A 17,536-nucleotide genomic window follows, 5' to 3' on the forward strand; every position below is an offset into this window, starting at 1 on the left:
AACTCCAGTTCTGTCTAATCCACCCCACTCCAGTCCCACCTAATCCACCCCTCTCTACGGCACCCCACTCCCTCACCCCATTCCAATTCAATCCACCCTCCCCAATCCAGTTCTATTACTCCAATTCCATCCACACACACCAATTCAATCTAATCTACCCCACTTCATTCCACCCCACTGCAATCCAACTCACCCCATTTTAATCAACATCACTCCAATCCACCCCACCCCGTCCAGTCCACCCACTCCAATCCACCCCAGTCTATTCTAATCCAATCTAATCCACCCCACTCTACTTCAATCCATCAGACTACCTCAATCCACTTCACTCCACTCCCCTCTACACCACTTCACTCTGACACTCCATCACTGAACTCTACTCCCCTCTATGACACTGTACTTCTCTACTCTGCTCTACTCTAACAAATCCACTGTACAACACTACTCCCCTACTCCACTCTATGACACTCCACACCACTAACGTTTAACAGCAGCCACACTAGTGTACAACATGGAAAAACCCATTGGCAAGCCAACAGTTCTTGTATAGACCAGATCAATGCCAATGCTTGTTTTGTTTGCAGTCAATCACTCATCCATGTATGTACTCACTGACTTACCAGCCAACTGTTGACTCATTCTCATGTTCACTGACTTGCACAACAGACTTGCCAATAAGCACTACTTTCACTTATAAAATAGCCATTCCTATTGGATTTGTCAATGTTTCTACATCTACCCACTACTCTTGTGTTTTTAATTCTGATTTTTCTTTAACCCTTAGACCTTACTTACACTCTTTACTGGTTTCATTATTTCCGTCAGTGCCTCTTGGGTTGGAATAGTAGCGTAAAGTAAAATTATAATACGAGTACACGAAAACAATAAAACAACATATACACCACTGTTCCAACCACGAACTTCCCCGCGAGGATAGCTGGCCTGTGCGGTGGCCTACGCGTCTGACGTTGCAAGTCAGGGCATGCAACGGCGTATAGGCAATATTTGCAATAATATAATAATTACGGAACTTACTACAACCCTGTAAACGCACGCGACGTCTGTCTAATAGACGCAACAAGGGGGGCAAAGTCTCATATCTGGACCGTATTTTGAATTTTCGAGCCGCTGCGAACCAACCCAAGATGTCCCCCGCCGCAGTTTGTGCTTGTTCCCTCTTTTGGGAAGGTGTTTACGGTGCTAATGCCTTCCTCTGTGTCGGGAGGAGGACTTATGGCCCCGGTCACCTAGCGACGCGTCTGTAATACTCCCAAAGACACCGGACCGGGCGGATGCGCTGAGAAGCCAGGCTTCTGGTTTGGCAATGGCGCGCCCCTTCGGCCTCTCATCCTCCCCTAGCAGGGCTCTGGCGACGGGCACCAGGCTCCAGGGGCTTCCCAAGCTGGCCTCCTCCCACGGAGGGCGGCAGTACACCGTCTCCGTGCGCCTAGAAGCCACCGGGGAGCTGTTCTCTGTCTCCGGATGTAGTCCCCAGACCCGGCTCCGGGAGCTGAAGGAGCAGTTAGAGTTCGTGGCCGGTGTCCCGGCCGAGCTTCAGAGGCTCAACTACCTGGACGAAGGTGGGATTTGGGTGGGTGGCGGATGGTATTGTAGAATTTGTATTTCGTAGTGTCAGAGGGGTGTGAACTTCGGTAGTAGTTATGAGATTTTTCAAGAGTATTCCCAACGATTTCGAAGGGGATTTCAAAACCTTAGTGCTCTGTAAAGTGAGCATTTTAAGTGTCAGCAGTTCCCGCCAAGCCATTTCCAGCAGAGTTCCTATTTTGTTTTGTGCGCTTGGACAGGAGCATATCTGGCTTACTGCTTACCTTCATTCTTGGCGTTCTGGTGATGTACAAGCGTTTTCCCCTTTGTAACTGTAGGCTTACATGTTCTAAATTGTAATAGAAAAGGAATGGATGAGCTGTTCGCTCCGAACACGCCTTCAGCGCCTCCAGGGATAGTAAGCGCTATATAAACACTCCACACCATACTATGCCATACCTGGCAACATTCAGAGATCTCCACGAGTCCTCTCCATAGAGTGACCATGTGCACATTATGTTTATTTGCAAAGGTGTACTGTACATCGTCCTCCTGCATGCATACTGTAACTGTTCGTAAATTAGGACAAAGATTCGCAGAACTTCCGACCTAGCCGTGGGTAACTTATATGTGTCGTAAACTGCGCAAATGAGCGCTCGGTATCCACTGAGGCTTAAGGTACTCTGCGCACTAAATCACTTTTCACAGTACGTCATTCCTATGTCTTAGCTATTCTGGACACTGTCGACTTGTACAAAAAGTACTTCTGTGGATCCCAGGTCTTACTTCTCAGTAAATATTTTGCACAATAAGCAATTCTTGTTTTACTGACTTTGTACGTTCCATTGAGGCAACGCTCAATAATTGACATGTTCTAAACAGAAGCAAAGCACATAGTAAACACGATCATCCTACAGAAATGAGTGGCACAGCAAAGGAGTGGAATTTTGTGCTTAAGTATTTCTGTGTACCCTTCATTATTTATATGCTTGCAGTTAAAAGATAGTTAACGGCCCCTGGCTTTTCAAGCTAACACCTGTTAGTATATCCCAACAGCGCAAGAACAGAGTAACGCTAAACACATTTCATACATTGCAAAACTTGTGGACTGTGTTTCGAACATATATTTATTTTTACGTGGCCCAAGGGTATTATATCACTACACCAGTGCTAAACTTATACGTTTTTAGCACAAAGAAATTAAGGGCATATTTAAGAGCCCCTAGCGCCACTTTAGTGCGCCATAGCGTAATTATTTAGACGCTAAGGCGGTGCTAAGGTGGCATTTTCCCTGCACCATATTTACAAAGTGGCGCACTGCATGCATTGTGCCACTTTGTAAACCCTTGTGCCACTTTATGCCTACGCCAAGCATATTGTATGCAAGGGAGGTGTTTCCCCCGTTAGGAGGGCCGAAAAAATGGCGCAAGGAAATATAAGAGCTTTCCTTGGGGCATTTTTTGGCACTTTTAAGGCTGGCTCAGAGCAGGCATAAAAAGGGGGCATACCATTATTTATAATAAAAATTTGGCGCCACTCCTGCAGAGTACATCAATTGCGTAGGAAAAATGACGCGATTGCCCCCCTACCCTGCGTCATGGTGCGGCATTTTTTAAATACGGCGCAAACATGGTGGCTGTAGGGGGCGCAAGGAAAGTGGCGCTGCACTGGGTGCAGCACCACATTCCTTAATTTTGCCCCTATGTGATTTGCCTGGAATGTGGTAATACATACTGTAGGAAAATGGCTCTTTGTTGCACTTACCCCTACCACTCTTTTGCCCGATATTGATGCTGACTTGACTGAGAGGGTGCTGGGACCCTGCTAACCAGGCTCCAACACCAGTGTTCTTTCACTAAAAATATACAATTGTTTCCACAATTGGCACACCCCTGGTACACAGATAAGTCCCTTGTAAAAGGTACCAGTGGTACTAAGGGCCCTGTGTCCAGGAAAGGTCCCTAAGGGCTGCAGCATGTGTTGTGCCACCCTAAGGGACCCCTCACCTAACACATGCATACTGCCATTGTGTGTGTTGGTGGGGGAAAAAAGGCAAAGTCGACATGGCATTCTCCTCAGGATGCCATACACACAAAATACTGCCTGTGGCGTATGTAAGTCACCCCTCTAGCTGGCCTTAAAGCCCTAAGGCAGGGTGCACTTTACCACAGATGAGGACATAGCTGCATGAGCAATATGCCCCACGGTGTCTAATTCCATTCTTATACATTGTAAGTAGAGTGTGGCCATATTAAGTATAGGGTCTGGGAGTTCGTCAAAACAAACTCCACTGTTCATAATGGCTACACTGAATATTGGGAAGTTTAGTATCAAACTTCTCAGAATAATAAACCCACACTGATGCCAGTGCTGGATTTATTACAAAATGCACACAGAGGGCATCTTTCAATCAATCAATCAAATAATTTCTTAAGCACACTACTCACCCGTTAGGGTCTCAAGGTGCTGTTGGGGTGGGGGGTTGCCGGTTACTGCTCAAAAAGCCATGTTTGAGGTGCTTTCTGAAGGCTGAAGGTTAGGAGGTCCTGTGTCTTGCATAGGTTGGTGGGGAGGGAGTTCCAGGTCTTGGCGGCGAGGTGGGAGAAGGGTCTGCCGCCGGTGGTGGTGCGTTGGATGCAGGGGACTGTAGCGAGGGCGAGGTCGGTGGAGCGGAGCTGTCGAGTTGGTATGTGGAAGTTTACTCGTTTGTTGAGGTAGGCCGGTCCGTGTCGTGGAGGGCTTTGTGAGCGTGGACGAGGACTTTGAAAATGATCCTTTTGTTGATGGATAGCCAGTGTAGGGATCTGAGGTGGGTGGATATGTATTTGTGGCGAGGGAGGTTGAGGATGAGACGTGCGGCTGCGTTCTGAATTTGCTGGAGTTTTCTTTGAAGCTTGGCTGTGGTCCCTGCGTAGAGGGCGTTGCCATAGTCCAGTCTGCTGCTGATGAGGGTGTGGGTGACTGTTCTCCTTGTTTCTAAAGGAATCCGTTTGAAAGTCTTCCGTAGCATGCAAAGGGTGTTGAAGCAGGAGGATGATATGGCGTTGATTTGCTGGGTCATGGAGAGAGATGAGTCTAGAACGAAGCCAAGGTTGCATGCATGGGTGGTGGGTGTTGGGTGTGGTCCGAGGGTGGTGGGCCACCAAGAGTCATCCATGCTGTCTTGTTGGGGCCGAAGATGATGATTTCTGTTTTGTTTGAGTTTAGTTTGAGGTGGCTTGCTGTCATCCATTTGGCGATGTCGAGGAGTGCGGCGTATAGGTTTATCTTGGCGGTGGCTGGGTTCCTGGTGAGGGAGATGATGAGCTGGGTTTCATCTGCGTATGAGATGATGGTGATTCCGTGGGGGCGGAGGATGTTGGCGAGTGGGGCCATGTGGATGTTGAAGATGGTGGGGCTGAGGGAGGATCCTTGGGGGACCCCGCAGATGATCTTGGTGGCTGGTGACCGGAAATGAGGGAGGCGAACTCTTTGGGTTCTTTCGGCGAGGAAGGAGGTGAGCCAGTCCAGGGCCTTGTGTCAAATTCTGGCGTCAAAAAGGCGTGCGCAGAGGGTTTGGTGGCATACAGTGTCGAATGCTGCAGAGAGGTCTAGGAGGATGAGGGCGACAGTCTCGCCCTTTTCCACTCTGGTCCTGATGTCGTCTGTGCAGGCGATGAGGGCGGTCTCGGTGCTGTGGTTTGCGATGCCCCCTGTATTTTACCCAATCCTTCAGTGCAGGACTGACTGGTCTGTGTCAGCCTGCCCCTGAGGGACATGTTTCCGATCTCCTGGGGTGAGACCCTCTGTGCTCTCTGAGGCCAGAAACAAAGCCTGCACTGGGTGGAGTTGCTTCACACCTCCCCCCTGCAGGAACTGTAACACCTAGCAGTGAGCCTCAAAGGCTCAGGCTTCATGTTACAATGCCCCAGGTGTAGGAAAGTACCATCTTGCCTGACATGTTACCCCCATATTTCACTGTATACATGTTGTTTTAGTTGTATGTGTCACTGGGACCCTGCCAGCCAGGGCCCCAGTGCTCATAAGTGTGCCCTGTATGTGTTACCTGTGTTATGACTAACTGTCTCACTGAGGCTCTGCTAATCAGAACCTCAGTGGTTATGCTCTCTCATTTCTTTCCAAATTGTCACTAACAGGCTAGTGACCAATTTTACCAATTTACATTGGCATACTGGAACACCCTTATAATTCCCTAGTATATGGTACTGAGGTACCCAGGGTGTTGGGGTTCCAGGAGATCCCTATGGGCTGCAGCATTTCTTTTGCCACCCATAGGGAGCTCTGACAATTCTTACACAGGCCTGCCACTGCAGCCTGAGTGAAATAACGTCCACGTTATTTCACAGCCATTTACCACTGCACTTAAGTAACTTATAAGTCACCTATATGTCTAACCTTTACCTGGTAAAGGTTGGGTGCTAAGTTACTTAGTGTGTGGGCACCCTGGCACTAGCCAAGGTGCTCCCACATTGTTCAGGGCCAATTCCCCAGACTTTGTGAGTGCGGGGACACCATTACAGGCGTGCACTACACATAGGTCAATACCTATGTGTAGCTTCACCATGGTAACTCCGAACATGGCCATGTAACATGTCTAAGATCATGGAATTGCCCCCCCAATGCCATCCTGTTATTGGGGAGACAATCCCATGATTCCCCGGGTCTCTAGCACAGACCCAGGTACTGCCAAACCTGCCTTTTCAGGGGTTTCACTGCAGCTGCTGCTGCTGCCAACCCCTCAGACAGGTTTCTGCCCTCCTGGGGTCCAGCCAGGCTTGGCCCAGGAAGGCAGAACAAAGGACTTCCTCAGAGAGAGGGTGTTACACCCTCTCCCTTTGGAAAAAGGTGTTAGGGCTGGGGAGGAGTAGCCTCCCCCAGCCTCTGGAAATGCTTTTATGGGCACAGATGGTGCCCATTTCTGCATAAGCCAGTCTACACCGGTTCAGGGATCCCCCAGCCCTGCTCTGGCGCGAAACTGGACAAAGGAAAGGGGAGTGACCACTCCCCTGACCTACACCTCCCCTGGGAGGTGCCCAGAGCTCCTCCAGTGTGCTCCAGACCTCTGCCATCTTGGAAACAGAGGTGCTGCTGGCACACTGGACTACTCTGAGTGGCCAGGGCCAGCATGTGATATCAGAGACTCCTTCTGATAGGCTCCTCCAGGTGTTGCTAGCCTAGCCTCTCTCCTAAGTAGCCAAACCTCCTTTCCTGGCTATTTAGGGTCTCTGCTTTGGGGAATTCTTTAGATAACGAATGCAAGAGCTCATCAGAGTTCCTCTGCATCTTTCTCTTCACCTTCTGCCAAGGAATCGACTGCTGACCGTGCTGGAAGCCTGCAAAACTGCAACAAAGTAGCAAAGACGACTACTGCGACCTTGTAACGCTGATCCTGCTGCCTTCTCAACTGTTTTCCTGGTGGTGCATGCTGTGGGGGTAGTCTGCCTCCTCTCTGCACTAGAAGCTCCGAAGAAATCTCCAGTGGGTCGACGGAATCTTCCCCCTGCAACCGCAAGCACCAAAGAACTGCTTCACCGGTCCTCTGGGTCTCCTCTCAGCACGACGAGCAAGGTCCCTTGAACTCAGCAACTCTGTCCAAGTGACTCCCACAGTCCAGTGACTCTTCAGTCCAAGTTTGGTGGAGGTAAGTCCTTGCCTCCCCACGCTAGACTGCATTGCTGGGAACCGCGTGTTTTGCAGCTGCTCCGGCTCCTGTGCACTCTTCCAGGATTTCCTTTGTGCACAGCCAAGCCTGGGTCCCCGGCACTCTAACCTGCAGTGCACGACCTCCTGAGTTGTCCTCCGGCGTCGTGGGACCTTCCTTTGTGACTTCGGGTGAGCTCCGGTTCACTCCACTTCGTAGTGCCTGTTCCGGCACTTCTGTGGGTGCTGCTTGCTTCTGAGCGGGCTCTTTGTCTTGCTGGACGCCCCCTCTGTCTCCTCACGCAATTGGCGACATCCTGGTCCCTCCTGGGCCACAGCAGCATCCAAAAACCCTAACCGCGACCTTTGCAGCTAGCAAGGCTTGTTTGCGGTCTTTCTGCATGAAAACACCTCTGCACGACTCTTCACGACGTGGGACATCCATCCTCCAAAGGGGAAGTTTCTAGCCCTTGTCGTTCTTGCAGAATCCACAGCTTCTACCATCCGGTGGCAGCTTCTTTGCACCCATAGCTGGCATTTCCTGGGCATCTGCCCACTCCCGACTTAATCGTGACTTTTGAACTTGGTCCCCTTGTTCCACAGGTACTCTCGTCTGGCAATCCATTTTTGTTGCATTGCTGGTGTTGGTCTTTTTTGCAGAATTCCCCTATCACGACTTCTTTGCTCTCTGGGGAACTTAGGTGCACTTTGCACCCACTTTTCAGGGTCTTGGGGTGGGCTATTTTTCTAACCCTCACTGTTTTCTTACAGTCCCAGCGACCCTCTACGAGCTCACATAGGTTTGGGGTCCATTCGTGGTTCGCATTCCACTTCTAGAGCATATGGTTTGTGTTGCCCCTATCCTTATGTACTCCCATTGCATTCTATTGTGACTATACATTGATTGCACTGTTTTCTATTGCTATTACTGCATAATTTTGGTATTGTGTACATATATCTTGTGTATATTTGCTATCCTCATACTGAGGGTACTCACTGAGATACTTTGGCATATTGTCATAAAAATAAAGTACCTTTATTTTTAGTATATCTGTGTATTGTGTTTTCTTATGATATTGTGCATATGACACTAGTGGTACTGTAGGAGCTTCACTCGTCTCCTAGTTCAGCCTAAGCTGCTCTGCTAAGCTACCATTTTCTATCAGCCTAAGCTGCTAGACACCCCTCTACACTAATAAGGGATACGTGGACCTGGTGCAAGGTGTAAGTACCCCTTGGTACTCACTACAAGCCAGGCCAGCCTCCTACATTGGTTGTGCAGCGGTAGGATAAGTACTTGCAACTACTTACCACTTTGTCATTTTGTACTTTTCATAAGAGAAAAATATACAAAACAAGTTCAGTGTATGTACACCTAATCAAAAAGTTTTGCTTTTCTTCTCTTACTCCTTTGCTAAGTGCTGAAAAGTACCTCTAAAAACTTTCAAAAAGTTGTTAAAAAAGTTTTTTTTTCTGTTCTTTAAAAAAATCTGAAACTTTTTCTTTCTTTTTCTGTCCCTTAAACCTTTTCTATAATGTCTGGTACAGGTCAAACTGTTGATCTGACTAAACTTGCATATGATCACCTTAGCTGGAAAGGAGCAAGGAGTCTCTGCATTGAAAGAGGTTTAGGGGTAGGGAAGAATCCCTCAAGAGAACTGTTAGTTAATATGCTCATTGAACAGGATAAGACCTTAGTTGGCACATCTGTAGAGAAATTAGCTGATGGTTCACACTCTGATTCTGGGAATCCCCAAGTAAGAGTGTTAGAAGGGAACCTTCCCAGCCTGCCCCCTAGCAAGCCACCTAGCATGGCTGGTACTAATGTGAGTTCCCATCACAGTAGGAGTGTTACGTCTGTAGGCCAGAGTGTTAGAGTGCCATCTGTTAGGGACAGGTCTCCCTCTGTTCATTCACACCATTCTTCTGTGTCAAGGCATGCCCAACCCACCCTCCCTGAAGACAGAGTGTTAGAAAGGGAGCTCAATAGATTGAGTGGAAGAATCCAGGCTGAAGCTCAAGAAGCAACAGCTGGATTTAGATAGACAAGCATTTGACTTAGAAAAAGAAAGACAGAGGTTGGGGTTTGGACCCCATGGTGGCAGCAGCAGTATTCCCAATAGTCATCCTGTAAAAGAGCATGATTCTAGGAATCTGCACAAGATAGTTCCCCCTTACAAGGAGGGGGATGACATTAACAAGTGGTTTGCTGCACTTGAGAGGGCCTGTGTTGTACAGGAGGTCACTCAAAGGCAGTGGGCTGCTATCCTATGGCTATCTTTCAGTGGAAAGGGTAGGGATAGGCTCCTTACTATTAAAGAAAGTGATGCCAATAATTTTACAGTTATTAAGAATGCACTCCTAGATGGTTATGGCTTAACCACTGAACAGTACAGGATCAAGTTCAGAGAAACCAAAAAGGAGTCTTCACAAGACTGGGTAGACTTTGTTGACCATTCAGTGAAGGCCTTGGAGGGGTGGTTACATGGCAGTAACGTTTCTGACTATGACAGCCTGTATAACTTAATCCTGAGAGAGCATATACTTAATAATTGTGTGTCTGATTTGTTACACCAGTACCTGGTAGACTCTGATCTGACCTCTCCCCAAGAATTGGGAAAGAAGGCAGACAAATGGGTCAGAACAAGGCTGAACAGAAAAGTTCATACAGGGGGTGACAAGGATGGCAAGAAGAAGGATGGTAAGTCTTCTGACAATGGTGGGGACAAATCTAAAAATGAGTCTTCATCAGGCCCACAAAAACACTCTGGTGGGGGTGGTGGGCCCAAATCCTCTTCAAATCAAAACAAAGAAAAGAAACCATGGTGCTAATTATGTAAAATAAAAGGCCATTGGACAACAGATCCCAGTTGTCCAAAGAAAAGCACCAAGCCTCCCACTACCACAACCCCTACTGCTACACCTAGTGCCCCTAGTAATAGCAGTGGTGGTGGGAGCAAACCTTCTAATAGCCAATCCAAGGGAGTAGCTGGGCTCACTTTTGGTAATTTAGTTGGGGTTGGTCTTGTTAGGGAGACCACAGAGGCTGTGTTAGTCTCTGAAGGTGCCATTGATTTGGCCACCTTGGTTGCTTGTCCCCTTAATATGGATAAGTACAAGCAACTGCCCCTAATAAATGGTGTTGAGGTTCAGGCCTACAGGGACACAGGTGCCAGTGTTACCATGGTAATAGAGAAACTGGTCCACCCTGAACAACACCTACTTGGTCACCAGTACCAAGTGACTGATGCTCATAACAACACACTTAGCCACCCCATGGCTGTTGTAAATCTCAACTGGGGGGGGGGGGTACTGGTCCAAAGAAAGTTGTGGTTGCCTCAGATTTACCTGTAGACTGTCTACTAGGGAACGATTTAGAGACATCAGCTTGGTCAGATGTGGAGTTGGAGGCTCATGCAGCAATGCTGGGCATTCCTGGGCATATTTTTGCTTTGACAAGGGCTCAGGGCAAAAAGCAAAAAGGACAGGGTGACTTGGATCCTGGAAGAATGGACCAAGTGCTCCCTCAAGCTAGGGTTAGTAAAGGTAAAACACTACCTACTATCCCTCCCTCTAAAGTGGATTCAACTTCTGAGGAAGAAGAATTTCCACCCTGTGCAGAACCTACACCAGAGAAGCTGGAAGCAGACACTGCTGAGCTTTTGGGTGAAGGGGGGCCTGCCAGGGAGGAGCTGAGTGTGGCACAGCATACCTGTCCCACACTAGAGGGTCTCAGACAGCAAGCTGTCAAACAAGCAAATGGGGATGTCAGTGACTCTCACAGAGTTTACTGGGAGGACAACCTCTTGTATACTGAAGCAAGGGATCCAAAACCTGGAGCTGCCAGGAGATTGGTGATTCCTCAGCAATACAGAGAGTTCCTCCTAACTCTAGCCCACGACATTCCCTTAGCTGGACATTCAGGGCAAATGAAAACTTGGGACAGGCTTGTCCCCTTGTTTCATTGACCTAGGATGTCAGAGGACACAAAAGAATTTTGTAAGTCCTGTGAAACCTGTCAAGCCAGTGGCAAAACAGGTGGCACTCCAAAGGCACCCCTTATTCCACTGCCTGTGGTTGGGGTTCCCTTTGAAAGGGTAGGGGTTGACATAGTTGGCCCCCTTGACCCTCCTACTGCTTCAGGCAATAGGTTTATTTTGGTGGTAGTGGACCATGCCACCAGATATCCTGAAGCAATTCCTATAAGGACCACTACAGCTCCTGCAGTGGCAAAGGCCCTCCTGGGAATCTTTTCCAGGGTGGGCTTCCCAAAAGAGGTGGTATCAGACAGGGGAAGCAATTTCATGTCTGCTTACTTAAAGGCCATGTGGAAGGAATGTGGTGTTACATACAAGTTCACCACACCCTATCATCCACAAACAAATGGACTGGTTGAGAGGTTTAATAAAACTCTCAAAGGAATGATAATGGGACTCCCTGAAAAACTCCGCAGGAGATGGGATGTCCTGTTACCTTGCCTCCTTTTTGCTTACAGGGAGGTACCCCAAAAAGGAGTGGGCTTCAGCACCTTTGAACTCCTATTTGGACACCCTGTAAGAGGTCCTCTAACACTTGTTAAGGAGGGCTGGGAACAACCTTTAAAAGCTCCTAAGCAAGACATAGTGGACTATGTACTTGGCCTAAGATCCAGAATGGCTGAGTATATGAAAAAGGCCAGTAAAAACCTTCAGGCCAGACAAGAGCTCCAAAAGCAATGGCATGACCAGAAGGCTGTTCTGATTCTGTACCAACCAGGGCAGAAAGTGTGGGTCTTGGAGCCTGTGGCCCCAAGAACACTCCAAGACAAATGGAGTGGACCCCACATTATTGTTGAGAAAAAGGGAGAAGTCACCTACTTGGTTGACTTGGGCACTGCCAGGAGTTCCCTTAGGGTGCTCCATGTCAATCGCCTAAAACCCTACTATGACAGGGCTGATCTCACCCTGCTCATGGCAACAGATGAAGGACAGGAAGAAGAGAGTGACCCTCTCCCTGATCTCTTCTCTTCCACAGAACAAGATGCTCTAGTGGAAGGTGTAGTTTTGGCAGATTGTCTTACTGCTGAGCAGAAAGACCACTGCATAAACCTACTGGGTCAGTTTTCTGAACTCTTTTCTACTGTGCCAGGCACCACTTCTTGGTGTGAGCACACTATAGATACTGGATACAGCTTGCCTGTCAAAAGTAAGATCTATAGGCAGCCTGACCATGTCAGAGACTGCATAAAACAAGAGGTTCAGAAAATGCTTGAACTGGGAGTGGTTGAGCACTCTGAAAGTCCATGGGCCTCTCCTGTGGTACTTGTACCAAAACCTCATTCCAAAGATGGAAAGAAGGAAATGCGGTTTTGTGTAGACTATAGAGGTCTCAACCAGGTAACCAAAACTGATGCTCACCCTATACCCAGGGCAGATGAGCTAATAGATACACTGGCATCTGCCAAGTATCTAAGCACCTTTGATTTGACTGCAGGGTATTGGCAGATCAAGTTATCAGAGGATGCAAAAACTGCATTTTCAACCATTGGAGGGCACTACCAATTCACAGTAATGCCTTTTGGGTTGAAAATGCACCTGTCACTTTTCAAAGGTTGGTGAATACAGTCCTGCAAGGGTTGGAGGCTTTTAGTGCAGCATATCTAGATGATATAGCTGTCTTTAGCTCCACCTGTGGAAAGTTTTAGAGGCCCTGCAAAAGGCAGGCCTCACTATCAAGGCTTCAAAGTGCCAGATAGGGCAGGGCAAAGTGGTTTATCTCGGACACCTGGTAGGTGGAGAACAGATTGCACCACTTCAGGGGACAATCCAAACTATTATAGATTGGGTTCCCCCTACAACTCAGACCCAGGTGAGAGCCTTCTTAGTCCTCACTGGGTATTACAGGAGGTTCATAAAGAACTATGGCTCCATAGCAGCCCCTCTTAATGATCTCACATCTAAGAAAATGCCTAAAAAGGTACTGTGGACAGCTAGCTGTCAGAAAGCTTTTGAGGAGCTGAAGCAGGCCATGTGCTCTGCACCTGTCCTGAAAAGCCCCTGTTACTCCAAAAAATTCATTGTCCAAACTGATGCATCTGAATTAGGGGTAGGGGCAGTCTTATCACAACTTAATTCTGAGGGCCAGGATCAACCTGTTGCTTTTATCAGCAGGAGGTTGACCCCTAGAGAAAAGCGTTGGTCTGCCATAGAGAGGGAGGCCTTTGCTGTGGTCTGGGCACTGAAGAAGTTGAGGCCATACCTGTTTGGCACTCACTTCATTGTTCAGACAGACCACAAACCTCTACTTTGGCTAAAACAAATGAAAGGTGAAAATCCTAAATTGTTGAAGTGGTCCATATCCCTACAGGGAATGGATTATACAGTGGAACATAGACCTGGGAGTACCCACTCCAATGCAGATGGACTCTCCAGATATTTCCACTTAGACAATGAAGACTCATCAGGTCATGGCTAGTCTTATTGTCCTTCGTGGGGGGGGGGGGGGGGGGGGTTGTGTAGGAAAGTACCATCTTGCCTGGCATGTTACCCCCATATTTCACTGTATATATGTTGTTTTAGTTGTATGTGTCACTGGGACCCTGCCAGCCAGGGCCCCAGTGCTCATAAGTGTGCCCTGTATGTGTTACCTGTGTTATGACTAACTGTCTCACTGAGGCTCTGCTAATCAGAACCTCAGTGGTTATGCTCTCTCATTTCTTTCCCGATTGTCACTAACAGGCTAGTGACCAATTTACATTGGCATACTGAAACACCCTTATAATTACCTAGTATATGGTACTGAGGTACCCAGGGTATTGGGATTCCAGGAGATCCCTATGGGCTGCAGCATTTCTTTTGCCACCCATAGGGAGCTCTGACAATTCTTACACAGGCCTGCCACTGCAGCCTGAGTGAAATAACGTCCACGTTATTTCACAGCCATTTACCACTGCACTTAAGTAACTTATAAGTCACCTATATGTCTAACCTTTACCTGGTAAAGGTTGGGTGCTAAGTTACTTAGTGTGTGGGCACCCTGGCACTAGCCAAGGTGCTCCCACATTGTTCAGGGCAAATTCCCCAGACTTTGTGAGTGCGGGGACACCATTACAGGCGTGCACTACACATAGGTCAATACCTATGTGTAGCTTCACCATGGTAACTCCGAACATGGCCATGTAACATGTCTAAGATCATGGAATTGCCCCCCCAATGCCATCCTGGTATTGGGGAGACAATCCCATGATTCCCCGGGTCTCTAGCACAGACCCGGGTACTGCCAAACCTGCCTTTTCAGGGGTTTCACTGCAGCTGCTGCTGCTGCCAACCCCTCAGACAGGTTTCTGCCCTCCTGGGGTCCCGCCAGGCTTGGCCCAGGAAGGCAGAACAAAGGACTTCCTCAGAGAGAGGGTGTTACACCCTCTCCCTTTGGAAAAAGGTGTTAGGGCTGGGGAGGAGTAGCCTCCCCCAGCCTCTGGAAATGCTTTCATGGGCACAGATGGTGCCCATTTCTGCATAAGCCAGTCTACACCGGTTCAGGGATCCCCCAGCCCTGCTCTGGCACGAAACTGGACAAAGGAAAGGGGAGTGACCACTCCCCTGACCTACACCTCCCCTGGGAGGTGCCCAGAGCTCCTCCAGTGTGCTCCAGACCTCTGCCATCTTGGAAACAGAGGTCCTGCTGCCACACTGGACTGCTCTGAGTGGCCAGGGCCAGCAGGTGACATCAGAGACTCCTTCTGATAGGCTCCTCCAGGTGTTGCTAGCCTATCCTCTCTCCTAAGTAGCCAAACCTCCTTTTCTGGCTATTTAGGGTCTCTGCTTTGGGGAATTCTTTAGATAACAAATGCAAGAGCTCATCAGCGTTCCTCTGCATCTCTCTCTTCACCTTCTGCCAAGGAATCGACTGCTGACCGCGCTGGAAGCCTGCAAAACTGCAACAAAGTAGCAAAGACGACTACTGCGACCTTGTAACGCTGATCCTGCTGCCTTCCCGACTGTTTTCCTGGTGGTGCATGCTGTGGGGGTAGTCTGCCTCCTCTCTGCACTAGAAGCTCCGAAGAAATCTCCTGTGGGTCGACGGAATCTTCCCCCTGCAACCGCAGGCACCAAAGAACTGCTTCACTGGTCCTCTGGGTCTCCTCTCAGCACGACGAGCGAGGTCCCTTGAACTCAGCCACTCTGTCCAAGTGACTCCCACAGTCCAGTGACTCTTCAGTCCAAGTTTGGTGGAGGTAAGTCCTTGCCTCCCCACGCTAGACTGCATTGCTGGGAACCACGTGTTTTGCAGCTGCTCCGGCTCCTGTGCACTCTTCCATGATTTCCTTTGTGCACAGCCAAGCCTGGGTCCCCGGCACTCTAACCTGCAGTGCACGACCTCCTGAGTTGTCCTCCGGCGTCGTGGGACCTTCCTTTGTGACTTCGGGTGAGCTCCGGTTCACTCCACTTCGTAGTGCCTGTTCCGGCACTTCTGCGGGTGCTGCTTGCTTCTGAGTGGGCTCTTTGTCTTGCTGGACGCCCCCTCCGTCTCCTCACGCAATTGGCGACATCCTGGTCCCTCCTGGGCCACAGCAGCATCCAAAAACCCTAACCGCGATCCTTGCAGCTAGCAAGGCTTGTTTGCGGTCTTTCTGCACGAAAACACCTCTGCACGACTCTTCACGACGTGGGACATTCATCCTCCAAAGGGGAAGTTTCTAGCCCTTGCAGAATCCACAGCTTCTACCATCCGGTGGCAGCTTCTTTGCACCCACAGCTGGCATTTCCTGGGCATCTGCCCACTCCCGACTTGATCGTGACTTTTGGACTTGGTCCCCTTGTTCCACAGGTACTCGTCTGGAAATCCATTGTTGTTGCATTGCTGGTGTTGGTCTTTCTTGCAGAATTCCCCTATCACGACTTCTGTGCTCTCTGGGGAACTTAGGTGCACTTTGCACCCACTTTTCAGGGTCTTGGGGTGGGCTATATTTCTAACCCTCACTGTTTTCTTACAGTCCCAGCGACCCTCTACGAGCTCACATAGGTTTGGGGTCCATTCGTGGTTCGTATTCCACTTCTAGAGTATATGGTTTGTGTTGCCCCTATCCCTATGTGCTCCCATTGCATTCTATTGTGACTATACATTGCTTGCACTGTTTTCTATTGCTATTACTGCATAATTTTGGTATTGTGTACATATATCTTGTGTATATTTGCTATCCTCATACTGAGGGTACTCACTGAGATACTTTGGCATATTGTCATAAAAATAAAGTACCTTTATTTTTAGTATATCTGTGTATTGTGTTTTCTTATGATATTGTGCATATGACACTAGTGGTACTGTAGGAGCTTCACTCGTCTCCTAGTTCAGCCTAAGCTGCTCTGCTAAGCTACCATTTTCTATCAGCCTAAGCTGCTAGACACCCCTCTACACTAATAAGGGATACCTGGACCTGGTGCAAGGTGTAAGTACCCCTTGGTACTCACTACAAGCCAGGCCAGCCTCCTACACCAGGGCACTCCAGCTAGTGAAGATGCCCACCCCCCAGACACAGCCCCCACTTTTGGCGGCAAGTCCGGGGAGATAATGAGAAAAACAAGGAGGAGTCACCCCCTCAGCCAGCTCCACCCCTAAAGTGACCAGAGCTGAAGTGACCCCCTCCTTGGAAAATCCTCCATCTTGCTTAGGAGGATTTAGCCCAATAGGAATAGGGATGTGCCCCTATCCCCAAAGGGAGGAGGTACAAGGAGGGTGTAGCCACCCTCAGGGACAGTAGCCATTGGCTACTGCACCCCAGCCCTAACACTCTCCTAAATTCAGTATTTAGGGGTGACCCTGAACCCAGGACTTCAGATTCCTTATGACTTACAAGAAGATGGACTGCTGACCTGAAAGCACCGCAGAGGCGACGGAGACGACAACTGACTAGGCTCCAGCCTACCGGCCTGTCCCCAGACTCAAAGACCCTGCACAGCGATGCATCCAGCGGGAGCAGCAACCTCTGAGGACTCAGAGGACTGCCCTGCAACCAAAGGACCAAGAAACTCCTGTGGACAGCGGCTCTGTTCAAACAGCAACAAAGAAACCATCTTTAAAGGGACTCCAGCCTCACTCTGGAAGCGTGAGTCCCCAACACTGCACCGGACACCCCCGGCTTGTGTCCAGAAGAACCAACACTGCAGAGAGGATCCCCAGGCGACTCCAACGACGTGGACTCCCTGAGACGACCTCCCTGCAACCCCACAGTGACGCCTGCAGAGAGGATCCAGAGGCTCCCCCTGACCGCGACTGCCTGGTAACAAAGAACCCGACGCCTGGAAGAAGCACTGCACCCGCAGCCCCCAGGCTCGAGAGAAACCAACTACCGGTGCAGGAGTGACCAGCAGGTCGC

General features: G+C 49.1%; 1 protein-coding gene across 1 annotated transcript in view; it reads left to right on the plus strand.

The window, feature by feature from the left end:
* The first annotated feature begins 1,244 nt into the window (after positions 1-1,244).
* ANKRD60 (ankyrin repeat domain 60) overlaps positions 1,245-17,536 on the plus strand; it is a 71,501-nt gene continuing 55,209 nt past the window's right edge. Inside the window, exon 1 of the mRNA XM_069243583.1 lies at positions 1,245-1,580. Within this exon, the coding sequence (XP_069099684.1) occupies positions 1,325-1,580 (256 nt within the window). The 5' untranslated portion in view covers positions 1,245-1,324. The remainder of the gene's footprint in view (positions 1,581-17,536) is intronic.

Source organism: Pleurodeles waltl, chromosome 7 (assembly GCF_031143425.1).
Source record: "Pleurodeles waltl isolate 20211129_DDA chromosome 7, aPleWal1.hap1.20221129, whole genome shotgun sequence".
Classification (NCBI taxonomy): Eukaryota; Metazoa; Chordata; class Amphibia; order Caudata; family Salamandridae; genus Pleurodeles; species Pleurodeles waltl.